The sequence below is a fragment of the Corapipo altera genome, unplaced genomic scaffold (genome assembly GCF_003945725.1).
Source record: "Corapipo altera isolate COAL_440 unplaced genomic scaffold, ASM394572v1 24b, whole genome shotgun sequence".
In the NCBI taxonomy this organism is placed as follows: domain Eukaryota; kingdom Metazoa; phylum Chordata; class Aves; order Passeriformes; family Pipridae; genus Corapipo; species Corapipo altera.
Window position 1 is genome coordinate 8,054,156 of NW_020884888.1, and position 20,553 is coordinate 8,074,708.

Here is a 20,553-nt window from a genome sequence, read left to right on the forward strand (position 1 = left end):
AACAGGCAAGTGCCATTAAGAAGGGATGCATCAAATCAGTTGAGATTAGCAGTGACAGCCTTCAGGATCCACCCTGGGGCTTCTGTTGTCCTTTCATAGCTCTTGATCACTGTCATCCAGGTAGAAGACTACCTGCATGTTCTTGTACTGCCAGTAAAGAAGAGCAGTGAAACTATACAAAGTGAGCAGCTCAAAGATGGGAGCCAAAGAAATGGGGTAAGCAGCAAGGCCCCGGGCAGCAAATTCAAATGTAACCTGGGAGACGACCCAGTAGTGACAAATGAAGACTGAAGCTGTCAATGAGCAAATGACTAAACAAGTAACATAATGAAAAAGGTAAGTGAGGATGGAGATTTTCAGTAGAACTCGGGAGACATGGAGATTCTCCATCCAAAGATACTAACAGAATTAAGTGGTTTAGCCCAGTAACAGAAGAGCTACGTAAGCATGTAGCTGCTGGCTAGAAATGTCTTGAGGAAGATGCTTCCAGGTGGGAGAAGTGTTATTTAATTTATAGAGCAACAACAGCATGGGCAGGGGGGAAGGCAGTACACATGCCACACATTCATCAAGGCTGTAAAGAAGGGAAGTTTCAATAAGCCTATGAGTTCCTCAAATAACCTCCCAGATAAAAGAGTAAGGGTAAAATTACAACCTTTGAGATAGAGGTTGAGATATAGTTGGAAGTATCACATGCTGTAATGCCCTTTACAATTTCCTGGACCCATTGCTTGCATCCACTGGTCACAGAGGGTCCTTAAGCTCCATTAATAGTGTGGTGTTGACATTTTTACTGCTTCGATGTTACTGGTGTCATTTTGGGGAACATAACCAAGAACATTTACCATTCCATTTTTCACATGCAGTTTTCATTACAAAATCCATGTAAAACTAATTACACAGATAAAGGCTTTTGCAATAATGCAGGCTACTTACAAGTGAAAATAAATAAAGAGAAGAATGTACAGCCCAAGATTATTTGAACAGCTAAGGCTCACAAAAATACAATCAACAGAAGTTTTAATTAAGAATAATTAAGTATTTCGTGAAATAATCCAGGGCAAACTGTGGAATTGTTTAAAAATTGTTATTAGCTGCTTAGACGGAGTTTGTCAGATGGGTGCTCTAAAGCTCAGAAATTTAACAGAAACTGTACTTTCAGAACTTGTGGAGAGATGGAATTCTCCTGAAGAGAGTGAAGATTTGGCACTTCATATGAGGAGAGACGATCTGGCCCAAACATTCGTGTTTGCAGATGATGACTTTCTTATATTATGCACTTTGTCTTGGTACAGTCAATCATCAGAGGAAGTGCAGCAGAAATAACGAAGCCTTTTCTCTATTTGCTGATAACATTTTCAGCACATTTAAGGAGACATTTGAAGAACCACAGTAATTTCTACACCCCTGAAAATGTGTTGAGCAGAGACAAAAGGACAGAGAGGATATCAGTAATTGCAAAATACAAAACAAAATGCAGAAAAATGTCTCCAAAAAAGGAATGTGAAGTAGAAAGTATCTGAAAGAAGCTTTCCAGGAAATAGTGCCTATTTTTACCCATTAAGTTTCAACCTATTTGAAAACAAATCAGTGGATACTATACTAGGGATGAATCTAACCCTTGTATCTAAAATAATAGGTTCAGGGATTAGCCAGGACAACAGCATTTTTATCAAACAGAAGTCATTTGTATCCATCCTCACATTACCAGAAAAGCAGCTCTCTCCTAATTAGCAGATCTTGAACATTAACCTTTTGTCTTGACTGCAGTCTCTTCGATTAGTGGTAATGTTCAGCCTTCTCAAGACTTCTTTCATAAATTGCCTATTCTCATGGTAACAGCTGCCACTTTCATTCTACAAACACCAAGAAAATGTGATTTCCTTTATATCAGTGGGTCGGGCTAGGTGTGCAACTTTGGCCTTTGTCAAGGACCTTTTCAGAAAAAACTGCTTATTCCAGAAGAAGAGGAAACAGGTGCAAGCACAATTCAGGAGGCTGTTGTTGGCTGATCCACAAAGCAGAACTGGCAAAGCTTCAAAAGGAAACAGTCAAACAACCTACCTGCAATGCCAGTAAGTTCTGCAGCTGCATGAGGGAAGGACAAGCAGATTCAACAGCAACCACCAAACTGAAATCAATATTTTCTGTGGGGTTTTGTTTGGTTGAGGTTCTTTTATTTTTTTTTATATTTTTTTTGCTTATTTCTTTGGTGGCTCCACAAAGAAATCGGCAAGACATCAGCTTAATAGTCACACAAGAATGGTTGAGAAACAGTTAATGTAAATCAAGAGTTCTCATTCAAAGAACATTGAACTTCAGCCAAAAAGAACATCAATTCATTGCTGAGACGCTGACACAGCTTTAATGACCAGTGTCTTCATCTTCAGTGCTCACAACAGCCTATAACCAAAGTCCTAGTCTCAGCTGAAGTGAATTCCCAAAGGAGCATCAACTTTGGTGGGACCAGCAAACATTCACAACAAAAGTACTTTGTCTTCAGCAAGTCGTGAAATTTTTCTGAAAGTTTATCAAATCTAGGGTTTTTTCCAGAAAACCTGTCTGTTGCATATGTACTCCTCTGACACTTTAACCTTCTTTGAAACTGAAGGTCTCCAAGTCAATCCGTTAAGGTGAGAATGGATAAAGAGAAATTCACATCTACTTCTCCAGCAATCCACTGAAATAATCAAGTTTTCCCTTAGTCACAAATGTAAGATTCTGTCAGAAAATAGAGCTGCAATTTTCCAAAGTTAGCATTGCATGTTCAGCTTCTTAAATTGGTTTTTAAAATACATTTTTAATTTTTGTATGAAATTTTTAGCACTCGTGTAAAGGATTGGCAGACAGCAAAGAGATTGAAAAATTAAACACAGAAGACTTTATTTGTTTCCTCTCCTTAATTCTTCATTAACCCCTTCAGCACCAGACCAGGCAATTGCTTTCCTTGCCTTACAATACTTTTGATTCCAGCCATACTAATACCTGTTGTTTACTAGACACTTTAAACACCTGAACTCAGTTTGGATTTGGGCCTACTGCTTTAAGCCAAAATTACCAAGTATTTGAGGACAGAAATATCATGGATCTTCTTTTATGATAGTGAACAGTCAATGGCTGCAGTTGACTGCATAAACCTACACAAACTCTGTGTCTGTTCATTCCAACAGACGTTAAGATTGTTCAGTAATGGACTTATTTCTGACCCTCAGGTCTGAAGATTTATGGTGCTTCTACACCTGTAGATTTTGTTACTATCAAAAGTACCAAATCCAGTACCAACAGTAAGGCCCACAGCTTCTCCCACTGTAGCCAAAATGGAAAACACCACTAGTCAGCAATTAATAGGAGGCTGTAAATATATTGCAAGCACTAAACCAGTATATTTACATGACTATCACAGACGCTGCATGCCACTCAGACTCAAAATATAATTCTGACACTAGATCATAATCCATAAAAGGCCAAATTAAATCTCTCTGTTCTGGGCTCACAGTGGGAAAGTCTGGGTTTGAGTTTGCACTCAGCATCCCAAGCACATGTTTATTTTCATTCCAACTCCCCAAAAAATTGGTGAATGATCCAGAACTGCTCATCCAGGAAAGATTCAAAAGACTTGCCAAGTTTCAGACAACAGTCCATAGAAAAATCCAAGTGCACAGATTTGCTGGCAAGAGATGCCTCTATCCACGCTCAATTTGCACGTGTTCTAGGGTGGTTCTCAAAAGTGGAACAACCTTAGGAAAAGAAGGATGATGGACTGAATTGCACCCTACCTGTGAACGGCAATACCCTTCAGCAATACCCTTTGCAAAGGAACACCAAAAAAACCATTCAAAGTAAGCAAAGTAACCAAAAGTATTCAAAGTAAACAAAGTAAACAAAAAATTACCGCACAGCACGGAAAAGAAGGAAATGGTTGGCAGGAAGGGTTGCCTGTATGACTGGTAATATCATGGCAATAAAATTATTTTACAGGAAAACTCGTATTCTGATGCCAGTTTTGCAATCGTACTACAGGGATCAGGAATGTTAAGGTATTACTTCCACACCCTACAATACCACACCACACCCCATGGTGTGGGCAGTCTGACCCATCTTCCATCTGGGTGAGAGATGTGACTCTACCTGCACTGGCCCTGGAGTTAGGAGAGGCAAGCACCACCCATCTCCCACTTTCCTCAAGGTTTGTTCTTTCACTCCAGTAAAGCACCAGAGCACAGCAGCTGTTACTGGTATGTTTTACAAGGATTTGTGTATCCTAGAGAGTCCAAGTACTGGATGGTGCCAAGGTGGAAAGTCCCATACTGCAGAAGAATTGATAGAGAGGAGAGGACTCCAATTCCAATGCCTTTCAAACTAAATCCCTAGAGGGTCAATCACGGCTTCTCTCCCACCACCCCTGCAACATCAGTTCAGATCTCACAGGAAGCACACTAGGAGGTGGCCACTGTCCTAACCCACAAGTCCTATAAATCTCACTCTGTCTTTGACTCAGAAATGTTTATAGGATTGTCATATTTAGTCTCTTTACTGTATTTCAGAAAAAAAAAAAAAAATCAGTAATATGGGGGATTCAAATGGTGTTGCTTTGTCTTCACACTTCTGTCTCCAACTCTGCCAAGTAGGCCCTTCCTACCTCATGCCAGGGAGAGATAAGCAGCATCCCTGCATCGCTGTTTGAGTTTTGAGGTTTTCTGCATGCTTTTACCATGTATTAATTGAGCTTGTCCAACACCAATTGGTGAGCTAATTGCTGTTGGAGCAGATGGTAAGATAAGCGTGAAAAAAAATTTGGTACTTTTATATCATGTGAAGGAAATGTAAGGGAGAAAGGATGTCTTTTCCATTTCCTGTGGGCTGAAACAAAAGTTAAAGCAAGCTTTTACGATCAGTGGAGTCTGAGGAACAATTATCCAACTCCAGTGGATTCATACCTTGCATCTAGCTCCATCTGATCCCTTCTTCTGTGGTTTAGCTTGCCTTGTGGGCACGCCGTGTTCTGGGGGTTCACAGACTGCCAGCATGCTAATTCAATCTGCTCTGGGCACCAATGGTCAGAGAGCAGCGTTGTGAAGCAATTCAAGATACTAAAACCAGGAGCAAACTCATAAGGTGCTTGTGATAAAGAGATAATATCTGTTTCTATATTCCACGCAGTTATCTTGGAGGGATGCTAGCACAGCAATGCCCTCAGTGGGAAACTACTGTTCAGTGCTAAATTCCCCGTGGTGGCCACCATTCATATTCAAATAGAGATATAAATAGCACAGCACTATAAAAAGTAACAACAGCAACAGAGGTCTGTGTGAGGATCAGACTTCAAAACGTGACACTGCGGAAGAGATGCTGCATTGGAGCTATTCATGCACAAGGCCTCGCATTTGGAGAAGAAGAAGGAATATCTTGCCAACTGGCATTCCAGCAGTTAGTTGCCAGCCAAGATTTTCAAGGTTGAACTTTATACCCGTAGATTCACAAAGGTCACACTTAGCAAACTGCTGGAGCTTAACGGAGCAAGGATACATTTGGCTCTTATTCCAAGGCCCTTTCCTTGATGTTAATATTGATGACAGTGGAACTAACATCTCAATAGCTGCACAGAAAGGCCAATGCACAAATGTGCAATACTCAACATATGGAGGAAGTCTAAAGCCTTTCAAACCACTTAATGAGAAAGCTATGGATATCAACAGCAGAAGGAAAAAATCGAAAATGGGAGGAAGATGCGTCCATTCTGCCATGCTAATTTATATTGTTAGAGTGGAAAGTAAATGGCAATGTTAGCTGTGCTGAGGATTTTCAAAAGTTGTATTTATTTTTGGCTTCCTTTCAAAAATAATGTTCCAATAAATATGCAGCATGCTGGGTTTGTGGCACTGGTAGTGTGTCCATCACCATGGCACCTGAGCACTCAAGCAAATGATTAACCATCAGAGCAAATGAAACAGAAGCTGAGAGCCATCAGGCACTGTGACAAGCTCTTCATAGACCTTACAGTATGTCAGTGCATCTCTGTCTGGACTTTTACTCCTTTGGGGTTTCCACTGTCCTATCTTTCCTATTCTTATGATAACCAGGTCTTTTTTTCAAGCAGTGATAAGGGATGCAGACATCTCAGATTGGCTTTGGAGAAAGAAGGAGATAAAAAAAAACAACAAACCAACAACAAAAAACAACCAACCCAATCAACCCAAAAACCAATACACACTTTCATCAGGAAAACATTGCTTAAGGACACAGTAAGGAAAAAAATAATTTTCATTTGTACAAACCAATTATGAATTGACAAACTCTTATGCCTGCCCTGCCATCAGCTTAACCCTTAAATTACTTCTCTGAAGAAGGAAAACAAGTCTTTCTTCACTGAGGGCCAATATGATCTTTCAGGAGACTGATGCAGACAATACTTCAACACTATTGTTAGCATTATCTAATAATAATGAAAAGAATACATAAAAACGTATGGCTACGTGCCTTCTTCAAAAAGTCTGGAGATCGCCTCAGGCCCTCCCCACACTTTAAATAAGCAGCAAGTTAATGACAACTCCACTGATGTTTGTTTAACGTATGTGCATATAACTACTGTTAGCTTTTTCTAGCTTAGGATGCTTAAGCAGAGACCTCTGAGGTTTTAGGGAAAAAAAAAAAAATCTTCTGTTGAATCACCTATTCCTTGCTGTTTTGTTTTGTACAAAATCTCTGAGGGGCACAGGAAAGCAGAGGGCCTTGCATGCAGGCCAACTTTACAAAGGCTAGATCCTTTCACTACTGGAGAATTGTGCAGTTATAATACAACATTCACTGTTTTCCATCACTAATCAAGGCAATGATATTGCATACTAATTAAATTGGTGTTACATGGAGTTTTTCCTCTTTACTGTAGCTGCTTCAGACTTAGGAGATAGTTACATCCTCTCCACTCCAGTTTATCCTTTAAAGAGGGGTAAGTTTTGGGGACAATGCCACATTGCCAGCAATGAAGACTCAAGTTCTCACTTCCCAGGGCAGGTACAATGTGCTGTGCTACCACTGTGCCTCAGAAGCAGTTTTGAAGCACATAAGGAGCAACGCACTGCCCACCTATATTTGACTGTGAAACTCTGGATTAAAGTTCACTCTAAGCATCACTGATTCTGCTACCTCTCCTGTGTCTAAATTATATCCATCACTGTCATCTCTAAAGATTCAGATCTTCTGCACACTTCATCAGGCTTTATAATCGAAGCTAATGAAAGATATGTTTGTTTAGCTGTTGTAAATGGCTTTGAAGATCTCAGTTTGAGCAAGGGTGATGAATTAAGGATGTCAGCTGGGTAAACAGTTTAATTTCGAATGAACTTAGCTAAAATGGATTACTGAAAAAACAATATGGATTTTTCAAATTCATATTATTTCACACACTTTACCAGTAAATATTTTACCCCTTCTTGCCATCTGACTCACCAAGCATAAACTGAAAGAATCAGTTGGTGACTACAGGTGTAAGAAGCCACTTTTTGACTGCAGCAGGGAGTACAGCCCTCAAACAATTTAGTCCTAACCAGACTAAATTTCTGCATAATAGCAATTCTGTAAAACAGCCTGAACATGGTAATCAAAGCATTTTATAACAAAATTCAGAAAGTAACAACTGCAAAGAACTATTCCATAACACAGTTATTTATTGGAAGTACCTGATTTTTTTATTCTCCCTGGTCCATTTTCAATGAATTAAAATAATAACTTACGGGGAAAGAAAATTATCTTAAAATAGTTGTGGGGGTTTTTCCTCTCTCAGGTAATTTGGAGCCAGGAAAAATCCAAAATAACAGCATGACTGTTGAAAATCACAGGGTAAGGTTGGAAATGTCTAGAGGTCATCTAGTTCAACCTCATGGTCAAATCAGTGCCACCTTAGAACAGGTAGCTCAGAATTAAAAGGGAAAGATAATAATTTAAAGAAAAAAAATTTAAATAAAAAGAATTTAAAAAAAATTAAGTTTTCCTCTATCCCCTTTTGCACCGGGGGGGCGGGGGGGGGGGGGGGGGGGAATATTTTCTTGAAACATATAGCTCTTCTGTGTTGTTTATTAGTAAATATGACCAATATGGAAAATAGATTAAAGTTTCCTCCTTTGGTTGACCTACTTCCCTTTCTGTCTTGATGCAGGTAACATTTAAGCGCAATGTGTGGCAAACTCCAACTCAGTTGCCAGCACTGGCCACACTGCTGGCCAGAAAAGGCTAGGAATGCTGCAAGTTCAGCTCCAGTGACAGAGAAAATGTTCCATTCATTAGCAGTCCCCTCCAAGTTAATCAAGGAACAGAGCCAACAGCTGCTGAGGAGGGTTCCACCCCATCTATCCCTGGGAAAGCAAGGCCTCTAGGGCAGGGCCTGGACTGTACAGCAAAGAAGAATAGGGTGGGGAAACCTTGCTAGATCTCAGTGAAACCCAGATGACTCATCAGAAAGTAAAACATTTCTATTTTGGCAAGAGGCTGAAATAGCAGCCCTGGGTTGTGCTGCAACACAGCAATAAATGACCCTGAGCACTTGGGACAAACTCCTGTGCACACTGATATTCCTAACGGTAGGGGCTATTTCACATCTCATTAAACAAGGAGGTTTACATGACAATTAACACATTAATTAGCACCATCTTTTTCACAGTTGGAACTTTGCCTTGAGATTTCAACATTTTTAGACAACTGTTCTGTGAGTGAAAATGAAGGAATTTTTTTTTTATGACTCAAGGTCATAAAAAGGTGACACTCTAAGTGACAAGGACTCCTATGCAGAACTGGCATAGAAGTATATTTATCTATGTACTGAAGGACACTGCAACCAGTCAATGGCCTTTCTCATAACTTCCATGCTAGGAGGGCCTCACTGTACAATCTGCACCCTGCCATTCAAAGCCTGGCCCTCAGCCTTGGCAAGGTTCCAGGCTGGACACTTCATACGCTGACCATAAACAAGCCTAATGTACCCCAAAGTGACACAGAGGAAAAGCAAAGCCTGGATTTCAACAAGCAGTAGCTCCCATTCGTTAGCCCCAGCCGCTGACCTGTGTGGCTCCCCACTACAACAATCCCTTCCACTGTATCCATAGAGATATGACCTGTGGGAAAACTCTTCAGCAAACACCAAAAAGCAACACTGCTAAATTCACTGAAAATAGGTAACAGCTATAAGAGAATGTTTATTGCCCAAGAGCTTCGTATTTTAGATACAGAACTAGTAACTTCTGCGAGGGGCCACTTTAAAGAAGAGTTGGCACACAAGTATAGATATCCTTAAACTGCATGTGTATTTCTCTCTCAGGTTTTTGTTCAGTACCATCTTTAATTTCTATTTTCTTTTGAGAGAATGGATTTGCAAGTATACAAGACATAGAATACTGGAAATGGAATAAAGGGAATTAAAAACTGGAAACTGGAACTCGTAGTTTTCAATACCAGGTGGATTCTGATATTTATGGGGTTTATTCCCTATCAGATGGATGTTGCCAACCCATGGAAAATAGTGACACAGTTTGTGTATGTTATCTTTTACCTCCCTCAGGTATATACTACAAAGAAGTATGTATGAACAATGTATAAACTAACAATAAACATATTAATCTTTTACATGTTCTGGCATTCAAGGCACAGAAAAATCATTGTGTCATAGCCTTACCTATCATACCACTTACAAAATAAATCTGTGCTCAGGAGGAACACCAGAAAACTTTTCCTTTAATTAGCTTTTCAAAGCTGATGATACTTTTTAGAATATGATTTATTTATTTATCACCCTGCCTTGTTTCAGATGGATACTGTTTGACTGACCTCTAGATACCCTTGCACTTGCTCTGTGATATCCCCAGAATGTCAATGCTTTGATTCTTCATCTTTCATTTCCTAAACGTTTCTTATTGGTCACTTCTGCTACCAGTGGCAGCTGAAGTGGAAGTTTATCCTCTGATAATCTGTACTGCTTTAATGGTTCCCACCATCCTGAGGATATTTTCCAAGTGTTATGGTGACACCAGCTGAGATCTTGGCAAGAGAAAAGTGTTTCATATGTTTATTTCCTAACTTAGTCTTTTGGGTTTTTTTCTGCTTTCCCAAGCCTCTGTCACTCCCTTGATTTCTATGGCTCAACTCCTTTTGTTATTGCTATATTCTTTGTTATCATTTCTCAGTATCTTTCTGATTATAAAGCCTTTGAAGAACCTGAGGGCATTGCCAACATGCATCCAAAAATCTCTTAGTAAAGAGATGAGCAAAAATCTCCGCTAAAAGGAACAATAATAGTTACATCTTATTTATATATTTATCTGTAAACCAGAGTCTAGGAACTGTAGCACACAAACCTTGTAAAATGATGAGCATGTTTCAAACAGGTTTAATATAAAATATCACACATAAAACAGCTCACCAGTTTTAGCATGTCTCCAAAATAATGTATGCTTAGAAATGCTTATCCTTGTAGCATCATTATCCCTTCTTTTTTTCCAAGAGGAAATTAATCTTGCACCAGCATGCCCAAAAAAGCAAAATTCTCATCTAATTTCAATCACTCACTCAGTTTGCTCATGACTTTTATACAGCTGACTGAACATCTATTATCTCACCCGAAAGAGAAGCTGTGAGTTTGCTCACCTCGGTCACCTGCAGGATTTTTGAAATGCCTCCTCTTCTGTTCCTTCCAAAGAGTGCCTTTCTGCATCTCCCAGTCCATTCCCGAGTCCACTGAACATGCAGACATCAATAAGTTCTGGCTAAGTTATCCCACGTAACTCTGAAGAAAAAAAGGAGACCCTTGCAAATGCTGCAGAGGGTCTTCTTTACTCTCTTAGAAAATTTTGTTTCCTTGGTAGTCTGTCACAGTCAGGTCTCCGGTAGTAAACTGAACAACCTATCCTCCTGGCTCTTCTTTTCTTCTTTTTCTTTTCTGTAAACACATAATCAGGGCTTTAAATCCTTTAGGCATCGCAAAACTGTATTTCTCTATTGCCCTCTACTGACTGCTGGGTAACGCCGCCTTCCCGGAGAACTGGCGAGCAACAGATACACGGTAACGCGTTCCCCCGCCGCCCTCCCTCGGATCGATAATGATACACGATGACCAAAAGTCAACACAAATCATTCTATTTTTCTCTTTGTTACAGAACACCAGGCAAGATTTACAGCTTCTTGGCCAGCCGTGGTAGCTGCAAAACACTAAACAACAGAAGCAGGAAGCAGTAACATGGCTCTGCTAATGTGGGGTTTTTTGTTGGTTTTTTTTTTGCGAACAAAAGGCAGGAGAAAGTACAGATGAATGCATTCTGCCTTGAAATGCAGATGAATTCACCCCACTGATGCCACAAATACTGTACTGGGGATCTGAATGTTACCTGACTTTAAGGGTTTGGTCCTGCCAGCACTGGATGCACAGAAATACTGACTTTTGATGGGAGTTCTGCATGAAGGGGCTGGTAGAGAGCCATGAATTTAAGGCCATGGGTTTTGGTCATTTCCCCTTTGTGTCTAAGAGTTCTGTTTAGCACATTCAGCACCACACCTAACATGGGAAACATCATGTGACAGGACTCGGGGCAAGACACATACTGTGTATGAATGGCACTGGGAGGGGCTGTTGGCACGGCTTTTCGGACAAAGATGATCTATTATGCAAAGAGAACCCAGCAAATTAAGATAAAAAAGGGAATGGCCCAGAGTTGTTCCAGGAGCAGAGGAAAAAAAAAAATCAGCATTTCAGACAGACTGTAAGAGATTGAGAAGAAAAAAGCAGGAATAAGAAGAGTGTAAGAGTGTGGGGGAGGGGAAAGCGGTTGGTGGAGAAATCAAAATTAATCCTTTGCATTGTATTAGTCACTGCTTAATAAGTAAAGCACAGTGCTTGCTAACCAGGTCACTCATGCACTTGTTCTCACCAAAAAAAAAGTTAAACCAGGGTGCTGGTGCAAGTGTTCTGGCCCACCTGCACCATTCCAGGGGCAGGAAGAAGTCAGTCTGTCAGCTCCAGGCAACAGAATAAATCTCCAGCACATTTCCCTTTTGCTAGGCAGAGGCTGGGAGAGAACATGGCATTATCTTGCTGTACCATTCTTTCTCTGCAACCAACTCTCCTAGGGAGCAAGCATGGTTAAAAAATTACAAAAATAGACCCACCCCTCAAAAAAGTGTTGGAACTATTTTTCCTTACTTGCATTCAAAAAATACATTCATTTTTTTCCCACCAATATTAATAACCAGGAATATTTAATTTGCCAAAAAATCTGTTGACTGATGAACACTGGTCGTGCTTTAAATAGATATTATACGACATCCCTGCTCTTCCACTTAGGAAAGATAAGAGTTCACATAAAAACTATGATCAACCAAGCCAGCAACATGGCAATCAAAATATAATATTGAAAGGTTCATTGAAAAAAATTATTTTCAATTCAAAGTCAGCAGAGGCCCTAATTGTAGCTATTACGAATATTTCATTAACAAGCCAGATTTACTGACTGCATTGTAAAGCTGTTAAAGGGAGCCCTGAAATTCCTTTTTGCCCCATGCTTTTTCTATGCCTAAAGCTCTCAGCTATTCCATGTTAGAAAATAAGAAATAATTGTATTTATTCAAATTCCTTGATAGAATATCGAAGCCTGCTCGGCTGAATACCTCTCCTAAATGAACACCATTACCAACAGATCAAAGGAGGAAAACATCTAGCAAATGAATGGGGCCGAGGACACACATCAAACGGTGAAAAGCTGAGGGTTTGTTTTTTGGTTTTTGTTCGGTTGGGTTTTTTTTAATGGGAGCACATTTGCAGAGCGATAAAGCAAGTATGCAGTTGCCAAAATTCATAGAAGGGCACCTCAAATAGAGCGGGCGACGGGTTAAGCTCAGCACTCCCGAGCATCAGGCGTCACTCTGGAGCTGCTGCTGCTGCAAATCCTTCACGTGACAATCCCTGACAGAGACATCCGTAGGGTTTGGTTTGGGGTTTGTTTGGTTTTGGTTTTTTTGGTGTTTTTTTTTTTTCCCCCATAGAATCACAGAATAGTTAGGGTTGGAAGGGACCCCAAGGCAGGGTCACCCAGAGCAGGTGACACAGGAACGCGTCCAGGTGGGTTTGGAATGTCTCCAGAGAGAGGGAGACTCAGCGACGTCCCTGGGCAGCCTGTTCCAGAGCTCTGCCACCCTCAACGCAAAGTTCTTCCTCATGTTTTTTCCCTAGGGTAAAAGTTTTCTTCCCTACAGGCAAAACTTTTCACGCCGCTGGAGACACAGGCGGCTCCCGAGCATCCACTCCCCGTTCCGAGCGGGCGGCGCGGTGAGGGCCGGGCTCGGCTCCCCCCCGGCCCCTCCGCCCGCCGAACCCCCGGGGCGGCCGCGGGGCCCCGCCGCCGCTCTCAGCGCCAGCCCCGGCCGACCCCGGCCCTTCCCCCGCTCCCGGCCCAGCGACCCGCGGTACCGCGGGCCCACCCGAGCCCGGTACCATGAAGCTGCGGCCGCGGGCAGCCGCCGGGGCTCGGCCGAGCGCTGCACATCGGCCGTGCTTCCCTTCCGGCGGGGCGGGCGCTCGGCGCCATGGGGCGGCGGCGGCTGCTGGTGGCGGCGGCGGCGCAGCTGGCAGAAGCCTGCCCGGGACAGGCGCGGTTCCTGCTGTAAGGAGCCGCGCCGGGGGTGGGGGTGGCGGTGGGGGCGGGCGGGTGGGAGGGAGGGGATGGTGGGAGAGAGAGCGCGGTGGTGACGCGCGGGGTGTCCCCGCCCGGTGGCGGTGCCGTGACGCTTTCCCTCTCTCCCGCAGGTGGACGCTCCGCAGTTCCCGAGGCGAGTGAGGGCCCCCGGGCACACACGGTGGTACCGGGGCCGGAGGAGAGGGGCTTCGGAGCAGGGCGCCCCTCCAGCGGAGGGAGGGCAGCGCAGAGGTTGCCGAGGGGCAGGAGCGTGGGAATGCCGCCTTTCCCATTTTCTCCATTATCCGCTCTCCCTTTGCACTGCACCCGGAGGGCTGTGCCGCGCTGTGCTCCTGGCTGCCGCCAGGAATGTCGAGCTTGCCGGAGAGCAGGGGCCGGGTGTTCCTCAGCGGTGTAGGGAGAGGGGCTCGACTCCGGCTCTGGTAGCAGGAGCTGATAAAGCAGATGCAGGAGCCTCTTACTGGGTCTGAAAATTATCTCAAAGCATTCCTTAATCCCAGGCTGAGGTGCGGTCGTTTTCTCGCACTTAAAACGGGCGAAGAGCTTTACAAGGCTTTGGTGTCCCTGATCTGGCAAGAGTGTGCCTGCAGGGAGCTCCTTGCAGAATTGTGAGCCTCCGTTGTTAAAAGATTTTCAGAGAGGAATTTCATTTTTCAGTAAAATCTGCAGTTACGTATTGTGTAAACTTACACCATAAGCATAAAATTACTCTGAGTTGTGCTTAGCTGAGCACATACTGCTGCCCAGCTTCCTCTGGAATCCTAGTTGTCATCATGGCTAGGCTTCGCAAACGAAGATTTAAGGATCCTAGTTGTTTCTTAAACATAAAAACACGTATCTAGGTATTGCTGAAACTGAAACATACTCTATGAATCTTTGCTTATAAAAATAATTTTTTCATTCTTCTACCTTTATTTATCTGTAGCTAATGAACGTGGATTAGAAAGGATATGTCCTTACTGCTTCCAGTTCCTGGTTCCTGACAGCTACCGAGTGCGTCTCAAACCAAAGATGAAAGTGTCTCCACAGATAGAGAAAGTTCTTAAGCGAGAGGCAAAGAACCATAAACTTAACATGAAACAGACAAAGCTTTTGAAAAAGTACAGGGAGTCAAGCAGCGTTCTGGTAAGGACAGTTATTTGGGAGTGACAAGTACATGACATTTCTCTAAATTTCATGTCCCTATTTCAGTGGCATAAAAAAGAAGATACAGAAACCTTTCTCTCAGAAGAGGAGCCCACACCTGCACATTTCTTTTTCATGAGCGTATGACTCTTTCTTTTGGAATAACTTCTATTAATAATCAAAACTTTTTAAATCTACCCTCCCCAATAGATAAATCATGAACAATGACAAGAACAGTAAGATTTTTCCCTCCAAAAAACCCCACAACCCCACATTGTCAGAAGCTACGCAAACAGCTCTGCCTTCCCTGTGATATCTTTAGCAGCAGTCTGGGTAGACTCTGCAGATGTCTAAGCTCTTGCTGAAAATTAAGTAATCTTTTCCTGCCAGAAGCTCTGGTATTTCCACTGTCAGCTACTGTATCATTAGCATAGCTTTGCAAAAAAAATGGCAGGAGTAGCAGATTTCTGCCTGTTCCTTTTTTTCCTACAAATGTGGCAGAACTAGGACCAGGCAACTGTACCAGATGCAGAGCCTTAATAGAGCCATGTAGATCCTAAATCCATTGCTAAGAATAGTCCCATACCTAAGGAGCAAAACGTGCCATTGACTGAAGTCAGGCTTGTTGTGATAACTTGACATTTACCACCTTTGTTTCAGTTTTATCAGTTGTTGAGCAAATATATTTTTACACAAGCTTTACTTCATTTATTTCACTAGGCTGTCATGGCTACATCAGATTATTGTTACCTTCTGTATTAATTGAATTTTTTACATTTGTCTGAATATTACTGTTTATAGAAATCTTTGAAAACTAAACTATGGAGGTAATTTCAACAAGCTGATGTTGCTCTTGGGGGTTCAGTTATTTTTCCTAGAAGTACTTAGGAATGTGAGCTTTAATTACTATTTTTTATAATAACTACTATTTGAAGAATAATAGTATACGTTTAAGCTAGTGTTGCCAAGGTATGTACTACTTTTAGAACACGTTATGTGAATGGCTGTTGTAACAAATGAAACAGCACCCTATTGTGCACAGCAGTTGCTAGCACACTTGGTATTTTCTTCTATTACAGTCGGCTGGTTTGGGGAGTAAAATTTATGAAACCAAAAATTATTAAAGAGTTATAAAACAACATTAAACTCAGGAAATATCACCGAGGTTCTTGGCTGTGAGAGCAAAATAAGATGCTCCATAAATGACTTTCCCCAAATTGTAGAGCATAGTTGAGCTTCAGAAAGGATATCTGAAAAGGTTCTTCACCCAGGGGGTGAAGCACTGGAACAGGCTCCCCAGGGAAGTGGTCACAGCACCAAGGCTGACAGAGTTCAAGAAGCATTTGGACAATGCTCTCAGGCACATGGTATGACTCTTGGGGCTGTCCTATTCAGGGCCAGGAGTTGGACTTTGATGATGCTTGTGGGTGCCTTCCAATTCAGGGTGTTCTAAGATTCTGTGAGCTGAAATCTTGGGATCACAAACATTTAAGGGTATCTTAAGAACTCTCTCTTTAAGCAACTGATGAACACGAAATTATGATGGGTTCTTAGTCTTATTCTGTAGCTGGAGAGAGTTTGTAAGGATGCACTGTGCATTCATATAAGTAGTTTAAAATTCAGTTCCAAAGAGGTCCAATGTAAACTCTGGATAATATTTTAATCTTGGTATGTAACTACAGTTTGCTGCACTTTTGTTCTGTTCAGTTTGCATTTGTTCTACGGATTATGGTTTAAGTATTTCTCATCTTAGTCTTTAAAATGCTGTCAGCAACTGGCAGCTTTCAAAATTAGCAATGTAGATCCCTGTAATCTAATATCTGAGACTTGTGAAAATGAAGATTCAAGTGTGGTTGAAAATTAAAGTGAGCAACAATGTGACAGGTTGTACCTCTGATACCTTTTTTAGCAAGTAGAGCTTGATTTTAGTCTGTTTCTGCTATGAAAAGGCATATAACATAGGGCAATTTTGGGGCTTCAAAATTTTTGCAGTTTACTGCAGATCCAGTTCAGGGAACAGAAACTAGCTGAGAAGTGCTACTATTAATCCAGTAATTCCTGCATTGTAAGGTGGTCACCTCCACTTATATTCCACAGAGTGCTAAGTCACCATGTGATGCTAGGTTTTTTCCCATCTGAATTGCATTTAGAAAAACTAAAAATATATCGATACCTGAGCAGCAAAAGTTAACGTTATTTCTTTTTTTTTTTAGTTCATTAGGCTGACAAAATAATATCTAGAGACAGTCAAAATACCTAAGTAACTGAAAACATTTCATTTCAGCATCTCTAAATGCAATTTTTTTTCTAAACAATCTGAATTTAGTTAAATTTACACACTTTGAAATGATTTGGTATAGATGTTTTCAAAACTGCTTAGACATTTTTGTGACAGTCTTTTGAGTATGTTTTTTTAACCAGAAACATCACGTAACTCTTTCTCTGTCAGTGTAATTGTGTGCCTCAGAAAGTTGTCTGGTTGTATTACTCTCATGTCTCTTAATATGGGTAGTTGCCATGACAGTAAGGGATATCAGGAATATCTGACAGTCTCTGTGACAGTCTGACATTATCTGTTCTGATGCACCTCTCAGCTTCCTGTGCTGCTGGAAGTTCCATGCAGCCTAGAAGTAAACAGAGAGAAGAGAAAGTGCCCTTTGTTCAGAATATCCTCCTTATTGTAGTAAGTATTTTTGCCCTAATAGAAACCCTCATCTTTGTTCACTGAGACTTGGTGTTACTAGTTAAACAGATGGCAGTTTTTGGGACTTTCGTAATTTAAATATTTTACCTCAAGACTCCCTGGAAAGTGTGCAGTATGACTTTATCAGGTGTACAATATGCTAATGTATGTAGATCATATGGTATGTCATGCTTTTTAGCCAAATACAAGTACCTCTAATGTACAGAGGTGCTCTTGTATATTCAATGTATCTTGTATGCCCAAGATACCATATATCCAGTTCAGTTGCTCTTTCATCTTTCTGTCTTGACAGGGTTGTTCTCTGCAGTTCACTGTACAATGTTAAGTTCAAAGTTACAGGTCTTCTGAAATTAGTTACCAGGGAATTGGAGTAATTTCCAGATAAACCCATAGGAAGTGTTTGGCTTAAGAAATCTGAATTAAAATATTAGTTGTAAAGTATTTGTTACTTTTTAGTATCTCATGTTTTACTTAAGCAAATATTTAATTTGTGTCATGGTATTTGGAGAAGAGTTTGGATAATTCTTAAAATGGCTTTATAACATCAAGGTAGAAAGACTGAAAGAAGGCTTGATATTTCTTTTCTTCTCTCCACAGCTAGTTACTTGCAAATCATGCAACAAAACAACAAGACATTATGGTAAAAGCAGGGATTTTCTGTCAACCAAGACACAGAATTCTGGCACTCCAAGTATTAAATCTAGCCTCAAGACACCAGATGTAAAAATTCCATCTTCAAAGAAAATTACACCTGTAAGCTCCAGTAGTTCGGGATCTAAAGGGAACGGTCCCTCAACACTTCCCAGGTACCTGTTTCTCTCCTATTTAAAGAAGCACTTTGCCAAGTAGAGTGTATTGTCTTGATTTTAGATCAGTCATTTAGTAAACTTTAAACTGATAACTAAGTGTTTTTCTCAGTGGTATGGTTGAGGAGATCAATGTTAACTGTCCAACCTTTAAAATCAGAGATTCTCATGAAAAGCCACTGTGTGCAAAAGAATGCTTGGTTATGTTAGTGTCATTAATGTGAAATGTCTGTCTTAAAATTTGCATAACAAAGTTATACTTCTGACTGCTTTCACATGAAAATACACTACTTACCTTGAATTTTTTTTCACCCAAATTATATATGTGCACTTTCTCAGTTACTTTATGTTAATTCTGATTTTTCACCTTTAAGACATTTGAGTCTTGTTTTTCAGAACATGTCAATCTGGACAGGCAACAACCAACTCTGCTTCCAAGACTCCCCGAAACTCCAAATTTCACTTTTCTAAGCTAAAACGGATGCTCAACCTAGAAGAAAAAGAGAGAAACCAGAAGGCAGATTTCAAGACCTTCTTGACTTTACTTTAGTTCTGTATTATTTCAAAGTAATAAAGATTACAGCAATAAATATCGTTCCAGTTCTAGTAAATCAACAAAGCAGCGTGTCTAAAACTCAAGCCTGTACCCCGCGAAAGCATAGATCATATTTTTTTACAGGCAAGCTCGGTTTCAAAGAGTAGTGACTGCCTGCCAGAGGGAGATGAGAACACAGCCACTCTATTATGCTTGGGAACCTTGAACGTGTTTTGCAGTTTCTGATAGTCCAAGAATTAAAAGCCAGGATTTATCCTTTGAGGAAGCCAGTGATACCAGATTGATCAGTGGATCCACCAGAACCAAGAGATAGGTTGGCTGACCAGAAAGCAGTTTGGGAATGGGGAGGTCACAGTTTGCTCCCCTTCACTGTCCCACTATTAAGATAATTCATCACAACAGAATGTAAAAAAATCTCACCCTTGCTTTGCATGTTTGAGTAAAACAAATACACACACACTGGCACCTTCTTCAGGTACAGTATTTTCAAGGGTCTAATGCAGTGTCCTGTAGTGTCACTGTATTTTGATAGCTGTGGCAATTTAAGCGCAGCCTTTACAAAGGTAAATTACTTTTTAAGACAGCACTCATATACAGAGAGAGAAAACTATCACCAGATTTAAGTTTCTTCATTTTCATAAGAATGTTCTCCATGATTTGGACTGCAGATGGTATGTGTCCCATGATAACACAGAGCCTTGGGTGTACTAATTGCACTCAGATGTGGGATGCTCTCAGTACCAACTGAGAACTCCACACTAGACTGGTACCAGCACCCTGATTAGTTACTGATAGAAGAGTGGCACAGTCATAAAGAAGAGAGGATACTTCTTTTCCAGTTGCTCTGGTGCTACCAAAATGGGTCACTTTTGTCTCGTAAAAATGGCCGAGTTCTGAGAACCTCTTTCTTAAGTATCTTTCAGTTTTGTCAGGCTTCAGAGTTGCTTCCTTTCTGGACTTCAGTCTGGAAAACTAGTATTGCCCTGGACAGTAGAGAAGTCGTTTTGATGGGAAAAGGTGATTGTCAAGATTAAAGCAGTCTCCAGTGTTAGATTTTCAATTTAAGTTTGGTACAGAGATGAGAGAGGACAGTATATAAAGTCACTGTTCAGGACTGAGGTCATAGCCCGTCCTGCATACAGTCTGCAGTGGTAAATTCTTCAGATTTCCCCTCTGAAAAAGAGAACGCATAGTTAAAAACATTTACATACTTGAATTTAAATGTCTGTATTTTCTTTTTTTTTTTTTTTTTTTTTGCTAGTCTAGTAAATAGTTCCTTTTAAGTGTTTTCAGACTCAGTGAACAGTGCTTAACAAAACTGGACCAGCAAATAAGTGGGCAGACTGGAAAGCAATCCAGGGCAGGGGAGAATAGTTTGTTGTAAATTGCACATACAGTCTCAAAGATTGGCATGTAACCTTTTTATATCTCCTGTACACTTGCACAATAACTGAAAGGTTCACTGCCATTTGTCTCTTATGTATGTGTAGGATCAAATTAACTGTCATTCTTTGATCAAAATACAAACCTTGGAGTGATGCCTTTTCCAGTGTAGAACTTGGCATTACTTCACCTGTTGCTGTATTTACGATCCAGTCCTCTGGAAAAATACTTCAATCTTATTGACGGAAAATGTGCATTATACAAAAGTGTTTGAAAAAACAAGTTTTGCAATAAAATTTCCTGTTAAAAGTA

At 40.9% G+C, this 20,553-nt stretch overlaps 1 protein-coding gene and 1 long non-coding RNA gene across 5 annotated transcripts in view; one reads left to right on the top strand and one right to left on the bottom strand.

The window, feature by feature from the left end:
• LOC113947420 overlaps positions 1-12,724 on the bottom strand; it is a 101,147-nt gene extending 88,423 nt beyond the window's left edge. For both annotated transcript variants that reach the window (XR_003527717.1, XR_003527716.1), the window contains exon 1: positions 10,630-12,724. This is a non-coding gene — a long non-coding RNA (uncharacterized LOC113947420). The remainder of the gene's footprint in view (positions 1-10,629) is intronic.
• CUNH18orf21 (chromosome unknown C18orf21 homolog) lies at positions 12,686-20,553 on the top strand. Of its 3 annotated transcripts, none has more exons than XM_027643963.1 (5): positions 12,686-12,726; positions 13,778-13,800; positions 14,593-14,792; positions 18,094-18,302; positions 18,699-20,553. In XM_027643963.1, exons 1-5 carry the CDS (start codon positions 12,701-12,703, stop codon positions 18,850-18,852), a joined length of 612 nt encoding a protein of 203 aa, XP_027499764.1. In that variant the 5' UTR covers positions 12,686-12,700; the 3' UTR covers positions 18,853-20,553. The 3 variants fall into 3 exon arrangements, with proteins under 3 accessions (XP_027499764.1, XP_027499765.1, XP_027499763.1); XM_027643964.1 differs by lacking the exon at positions 12,686-12,726 and adding an exon at positions 13,539-13,634 and having other exon boundaries at positions 14,593-14,660; XM_027643962.1 differs by lacking the exon at positions 12,686-12,726 and adding an exon at positions 13,539-13,634 and having other exon boundaries at positions 18,699-18,913.